The sequence below is a fragment of the Montipora capricornis genome, chromosome 6 (assembly GCF_036669925.1).
Source record: "Montipora capricornis isolate CH-2021 chromosome 6, ASM3666992v2, whole genome shotgun sequence".
In the NCBI taxonomy this organism is placed as follows: domain Eukaryota; kingdom Metazoa; phylum Cnidaria; class Anthozoa; order Scleractinia; family Acroporidae; genus Montipora; species Montipora capricornis.
The window spans coordinates 42,017,293-42,024,792 of NC_090888.1; the positions used below are offsets into that span (position 1 = coordinate 42,017,293).

The 7,500-nt window shown below is 38.7% G+C and overlaps 2 protein-coding genes across 2 annotated transcripts in view; one reads left to right on the forward strand and one right to left on the reverse strand.

Annotated features, from left to right (window-relative positions):
• The window catches only part of LOC138053954 (uncharacterized), a 1,281-nt gene extending 1,010 nt beyond the window's left edge, over positions 1-271 (forward strand). The window contains exon 1 of the mRNA XM_068900477.1: positions 1-271. This exon is cut by the window's left edge and continues 1,010 nt beyond it. Coding sequence (XP_068756578.1) covers positions 1-271 — 271 coding nt within the window.
• Positions 272-1,730: 1,459 nt separating this feature from the next.
• LOC138052185 (myosin-11-like) overlaps positions 1,731-7,500 on the reverse strand; it is a 40,813-nt gene continuing 35,043 nt past the window's right edge. Inside the window, exons 20-22 of the mRNA XM_068898565.1 lie at positions 6,277-6,441; positions 3,953-4,115; positions 1,731-3,696 (exon numbers count right to left, since the gene is read on the reverse strand). Of these exons, the coding sequence (XP_068754666.1) occupies positions 3,454-3,696; positions 3,953-4,115; positions 6,277-6,441 (571 nt within the window). The 3' untranslated portion in view covers positions 1,731-3,453. The remainder of the gene's footprint in view (positions 3,697-3,952; positions 4,116-6,276; positions 6,442-7,500) is intronic.

Below are 7,500 nucleotides of genomic sequence, written 5' to 3' on the forward strand. Positions count from 1 at the left end.
AAGAAAATTCTCAACAAGAAAAGGCGAGCACCAGAAGGCTGTCGCACGGAGACAATGCAAAAAATCAGCACTTGCAGACCACGTGACAAATACCAATCACGATATCGCATGGGATGAGGCCACAATTCTCAGGACTAATAGTAATTGGCACCAAAGGAAGATTTTGGAAGCTTGGGAGATTAATTGCGCGAGAGACCCTCTCAACCGAGATGACGGGGCGTTACTCCCCAAGGAGTATTTGCACTTGACCCTTGCAAACAAGAAAAAATGACACTTATCTCGAATTTTTAATCAGCGTCTTGCTTATATTTGTGCTTTTGTGTGGTTTTTTCTTTCACTTCCCCTGAAGAAGGTCCGTGTTTGTGACCGAAACGTTGGGAACATTTTTTATTGTAATATATCATCTTTTAAACCACCAGTGTAACCTAGTTTGTATTTTTTCAAATATTTTTTAAATGTGCTCACCTGGTGACAAACCCAGTTTTAATATAATTATATCAGTCTATATCAAAATGTCATTTACGAAGCTGGAAAATCATTCCCAGTTGTTATGTGGCGGTGATTTTGCAAATGAAAGACTCTTGCTCTGCCAATTTGACGTTTAGAGCTCATAATTACGTTCTACTTTTGTGATTTCATTCATTGGCTCATATACATCATGGTAACCTTTAGCTTCGTAGACAAGTGCAAACAAAGTCGAAATTGTGCACTAAAGTGGATCGACAAATGTGCCTCTTTTGTCGGCATATAGACCTTGTTCATAAATGGCGAACACATTTATAATTCTTTTGTCCAAGTGCAAATTAGCCTACTAAGCCTCATTTTAGAGCAAGAATTCTTTTCAATTCATTGTATGGTATCGAGGCTTGGTAGGCTAATTTGCACTTCGACAAGAGTCATAAATTGACCTCCATTTATGAATAAGGTCTATGATTTTGCACGGGTATGTCTAACGAAATGCTTGAGAACTGAAGCCGCGTTTTTAACCACAAGAGAGGCGCGAAGAAGCGGGGGTAATTATTAGTGGGACGGGACACAGGGAAACCAATTATGACATGGACATGCGCATTTTCCTGTAATTTGATAATGGCACAATCTTCAATATTGTCAATAGGCTAGTTTCGAATTGTGTAGCAACAAAAGAACAGAGTCGATGTTCAGGGGAATAATTAGCATTTTGTTTTGTTCACAACAAAGGAAAATGCAAATTATTCCCCTGAACCTCGACTCTGTTCTTTTGTGGCTGCACAATTCGAAACTAGCCTATTGCGCTGTTTGCTACAAAGGCCTTGGCAAGTTAGTTCAAGTTTGTTTAATAATTATTCAGAACGCAGCCAGCTAACTAAACTAGAGAGACAGAAACTAGTCACGTGATGTATGTAACCAGGAGGATCCCATGAGGTAACTGATACGTGGACAGCCTTCAGGCTCACAAATTGCACAAACTTATAATCCACCCCCGTCTTTACTATGCGCATGTCATAAGTGTTCTCTTTAAAACGCAACCACGTCTCTCCCTCAACTGAATGATTATTCTTAATTGCCAATTTGCTCCAAGTGAAGTATTATTGTTCATTTCGGACACAGAAAGCTTGAAAGGGATCATGGTAAATGAACATATCCAATGTCTGGGCTCGCATGCAGAACTCGAACCTGGACTAATAACCCCTCTCCTTAATCACTAGTCTACCACATCACTAACTGCGAGGAATTTTTTTTTTTATGTAAATATTTTTTTCCAAATGCCGCTGTAAACGTGTATTAACACCAGCTAAAAAGCAAGCTTACACAGTGAAAAATGTCGTTTACCAACCTTCAAGAGAAAGCTAACCATATTACAGTGCGACGCATCTTACCGCGGCCACCTAACAAAGTTTTTTACAAACTGTCTGCCAATCAGAACGTGTGAATTTGATTGACAATCACACCTCCTTGCAAAGTTGGCACAGTTGTAAGTCGAACACTGTTGCATGGGTTGTTGAGTTGACGAATTCACATGTAGTTGTCAAATGTGAAAGTTCGATGGGTGGCCACGTTAAGACGCGTTGCACTGTAAAGTCAAGCCTTACACTTAATCATTATTCAGCAGTGATTTTATATATATACTTATTAGCTTTGGTAAATGATCGGCACTCTTACGGTCACTTGATCTTTAGTGGTTATAACACTGAAGATCAACTAAATAGTGGATAAAAACAGTTCCTTCCAAGTGGGTCGTCCACGTTCAAATCCTGTCCAGGGACTCCTTTTTTTCTTTTTAACTGCCACCTAAAGTCCTGGGACAGAGTAATCTAAATAGATGATAATATTTCATCTGGAGCAAACTAACAATGAAGGATAATCCTTCATTTGACGAAGAGATCTTGTTGTACAATAGAAGAAAATATACAAAAGTAGAAGAGAAACATCTATTTGCTATGGGAGCAAAAGAAAAAAAGACGAGTCAAAAATCACCCTTTTATTTGGTGCATCATCCATTGATAACTGTAAAAAAATAAATCCAAATAAGTTAAAAGCCGATAAAAGATAATATTTGTTTAGGTATAAAGTTGTTACATTAAATAGAAAAACATAAAAAGGAAATATATTAATACTAATTTTCTTTCAGATAGTGGTAAATTTCTCAACATATTCCTGATAAACTATAATGATAAATGATTGGTTTGGGAAACCGCATCCAAGACATACTTCACTCAGTTAAACTTTTTCCAGTCAAATTTTTAGTCGGACTATCATGAATGGAATAACTCTTAGAGGGGCCTTTATAAATCGATATTGTACACTAAAAGGGTGAAAGAAAACTTTAGCACGACAACTAAGAGGAAATGCTATTAATGAAGTTATTGATGAAGAGTATTAATAAAAGTGACTACTCTTATTGTCAAGGCGCTATTCCCTACATTTTTCTTTAACTTAATAATCTTTTGTATTTGCCACGATAATTTCTTTGGATTCTGTTGCATACTATAAAAAAATCTCAGTCAGCTGTACAACTTATAAGTGACTCACATAAATAAAGATTTCAAATGTTGAGTATTTTTCTCCATTTTCCCAACCCACAAACACTGTGCTTTCACGTTCATCGTGGATAAATATACATGATGATGACAACGTTAATGTATGGCCCTCTCAAGATGTAACCAGAGAGTGATGTACAGCTCTTTCGAGACGAAGTATCCCTATGGGGAATGGTCAATTAAGTATGCATTGTATTGTATTGCGTCTCGTTACACGAGGTAAAATTTTCCAATGAAATTCAGGTCACGTAAGGCTGAGTGGTAGGCGTTATTTCGATTTTGGTCGGACAGAAGTCGTTTCAAACAACGAAAAAGGAAGAAGAAGTCTTAAAACCGATTATCGTTCTCATCCTTAACGTCAAAATTCTGAAGTTCTTGTTTGCGAAACGTGGACACCCAGCATCCCCTTCGGTGCCAATTTAGCATTGTTTCTTCATTAGTGAGCCGTGCTATTTATAACTCCAGGGCGATATGCCCCACTTAACGAGCCATTCAGTGTGTTACTCTGGAAAGTTCTTTCAGGAGACCTATTTTCGGGAGAGTATAGGTCAGGTGAAGGCGACGAGAAAGACCTATCTAGTGTATCCAATTGATTCAGTCGTGCGAGAGCGTTCTTGAGAACTTGAGAATCTACAGGTCCTGAGGCCTTGGGACTTGTGAACGGACTTGACAGCACAGCCTAAGACAAAACCAGTGAAGGAATGTTAATTTTTTACGACACCAAAACAGCTCTCTGTTGTGATGTTTTCGTATTACATGTAGTGTGACTTACAATTCCTTATGAAATTCGACAAACAAAAAACAAAGCAAAAGACGTAGGTAAAATTATATCTGTTACATCTCTATATCCGCAAATCAGGCGGAGTGTGACGATTCACTGCATGGCTTCTTCTGAGTATGTAGAGAAAAGGTCCAAGGACTCAGACAACACTGACCTTGGTCCTTTCGAGTTCTCTTGTGAGAGACCCCTTTTCTTGAAGAAGAAAATTAACTTTATCGTGAAGTTCAGCATTCTCTTTTTCCAGTACATTTAGAGATGCCTCTCTCTGGCGTAGGCTCCTGAGATGTTCCCGGATGATCTCCTCATTGTCTGTTAGCCTGTTTGTGTTAAGAGAAGCAGTCCAGACAAGTCATCAGTATGAAGATATTACGGAGCTTACGCAAGGAGGACGACAATGACGGCAGCGAGAACGCCGCATAACAATGTGAAGATGAATTTTCAATTTTCTCTATAAATATCCACACCGTTCTCACCAATTTTATTCTTGGAATGTGTACTCACATTTTCCAAGCCGAGAGCCTGGGAGTGATCGCAAAATTATTACGACGGCGGCTCATAGGACGTCATTCCCGCTAAAATATAAGTTCGCTTTTCGGTATCACCGAACATTTATTACAAATAGGGGAAGTAGGGATTGGCGTAGTGGTGAGAGCACTGGCCTCCCACCAATGTGGCCCGGCTTCGATTCCCAGACTCGGCGTCATATGTGGGTTGAGTTTGTTTGTTCTCTACTCTGCACCGAGAGGTTTTTCTCCCGGTACTACGGTTTCCCCCTTTACACAAAAACCACTATTTGATTTGACATGAGTTAATTTCATTAGTGTCCCCAATTAGTGCTCTAGTCCTAAATCCATTCACACTTAAATGAAGTTGTTATTGTGTTGTTATTATTGTTACAAATTCAAAATATTTGGCATCTGTCCAAAAATTGCATTGGTATGAATATGAAATAAGCGCTGAGAGAAAATTGACAATTCAGCGTCACGTGTTTACGTCCTGGACATGGTCATTCTCCGACTTTTTTTCGCAACGAAAATATACCGAATGTAAAAACGCACATACAGGGGACCTTTTTTTGCTCACGAAAGCCATTGTTTTGCGACGATCTAGTTGCTGCAGTCCTTATTTAAGCTGCTAAATTAACTTAATGATCGTTGACGTCCAAACTACTTCGTTCGTCTACTGTCAACATGTTCTCTACCTTGAATTGACGATTATCGTTAATTGTTCATTTGCTTTCAATTTACTATTATCGTTATTTCAGAACACTTTGTCCCAGGACTTGTGGTAGCAAATAAAAAGAAAAAAGTAAAAGCAGCCCCTGGACAGGATTTGAACCCGGAGCACCCACTTCGAACTGTTTTTATCCACTTAACCACTAAAGATCAACTGACTAAAAATGTGCCGATTATTTACCAAAACTAATTAGTATATATATAAAATCATTGCTGAATAATGGTTAAGTCTAAGGCTTGATTTTAAAATGGTTAGCTTTCTCTTGAAGTTTGGTAACCGACATTTTTCACTGTGTAAGCTTGCTTCTTAGCGGCTGTTAATACACGTTTACAGCGGCACTTTTGGAAGAAAAAATTATTGACATTAATAAAAAATGACATCCTCGCAATTAGTGATGTGGTAGTCTAGTGGTTAAGTGAGGGGCTTATTAATTACACGTTCCCAGGTTCGAGTCTTGCGAGTCCAGACATTAGGGTTCCGCTTTTAAAAGAGTCTTGCGAGTCCAGACATTAGGGTTCCGCTTTTAAAAGAAATATGTTCATTTCCCATAATCCATATAAAGCTTTCAGTGTTCTGAAATAACGATAATAGTAAATTGAAAGCAAATTAACAATTAACGATAATCGTCAATTCAAGGTAGAGAACATGCTGCTACTGTGGAGTTTTCCTTTTCTCATTCTCGTCACCAGAGCCTCGGATCGACCCAAGGCTCAGGGAAACTCTATGTAGGAGAACATGCACCGTGGAGTTCTTGTAGTAAAAAACTGGCTATTTAAACCCTACTGCGCCTGCTCACTCTTCGTGCTAGCATGAATACTCCAATTAGAGACGCTTTTGATTGTTCTTCACGAAAACCAACGAGAAGACACTGTTTTAGGGTTTCACAGAGCTCTTCTCTCCCTCGGTCCTGAGAAGAGCTCTGGGTTCGAGATTGTCCTTTTCTCACTTCACTTTTCTGTTACCAGTTCATGTAAAAGTTTTAACAATGGCTTTTGGTTAATCACTTATCAGTCAGAAAAACATCTACATTTCTATTTTATAGTCAGCCATGCGCGTTACAGCAAAATGGGAGATCATCCGGTGATGATTTCTTTGAGTTTTTATGTGTACATGAACAGCCCACAACCTATCTATTTGGAAAAAAATATTACCGAAGTAAGAGCAAACTAACTGTAATTCTGGAGGTTGAAGATCTCAAATAATACCGTTACCCCATATTCTTCTGCCTATCTATCTACTCACTTGGCAAGTAGTTCTCGTTTTTCGCTCATGAGTTGTTTTTGAGCAGCGTGTGTTGCACCCTTGTACTCTTCTTCCTTGTTCATTCTATCTTGAGTAAGATCTAAACTGCTCTGTAATGACAACACTGTGGACTCCAGGTTCCTCTTTTCACGTGCAAATGTATCCCTGAAATAACACGCAAGACACATGCATAATTAAAAAAGCTAAGTTCGGAGATACACTTTTTTGCAGCCACTTCAGAATAGTAACACAGTGCTTCCAGCGTCAACGAAAACATCACTTCAGATTACAACTTAGCGCTATTGCATGTATTTCGCGATTATTCCATCTTGTTCGCGTAATACAATACGGGCGAACTATCCTGTAACTGCATGGGTACGAACGGGTGTTAAAGGTGCAGTGTCACACTTCAAAACACTAAGCGACGTCTTTACATCAATGAAGACCAAAAAATAATGGTGTAGTTTTGTTGCCAATAAGCACTGAAGTGAACTGAAGCTATTCTTTGTTGTTTACGGCCAAGGATGGAGAGGATGGAAATGGATTGAAACTTGAAAAAACTTGGAGACTATGTCTTCAGAAAGCCGCCAAAAATTAAATATGAATAGCTTTTTGTGCCATAAATACATTGCATATCTTCTCAGCGGGTTGTCAGGAATGTGAGCTTCAGTGCTAATTTAGATTTTTACCCAGTTTGACCTAAAAACAGCAAATTTAGCATGACAGTGGCCCTTTAAAGTGAGTACATTAAATGAGTGGTTCATTGCTGTATGCTCACGTTTTCGTCAAAACATCAAATTTGGTATTTTCACGTTGTTTTTTTGCTGACTACAGCAAAGAAATGCACTGAAATGCGTACCACACGTGTAGAACGAAAAAATTTCCTTTTTCAGCCAATCATATTCTTGCTTTGTGGAGTTGCCGTAGCCGTCGTCATTTCTTAAACGGGAGTTTAAGAAACCATGACGGCTACGGAGACGAAAATGTCCCTTCAAAATATACGTTTGAGCTATTTTAAGTATCTCATGATTATTCCATCTTATGGGCGAAATGTCCTAAAACTGGATTGGTACGGACGGATTTGAAGTAAAGAGTGAGACTGAAAGATTCACTGTAGTTTGTCCACGTTGTCGTAAAACCTTTAAATTTAGTCATTTCACGTTGTAGTTTTGACGAGTATACGGGACAGCAATGTTCAAAAATGCGTGCAGCACGATCATTTTG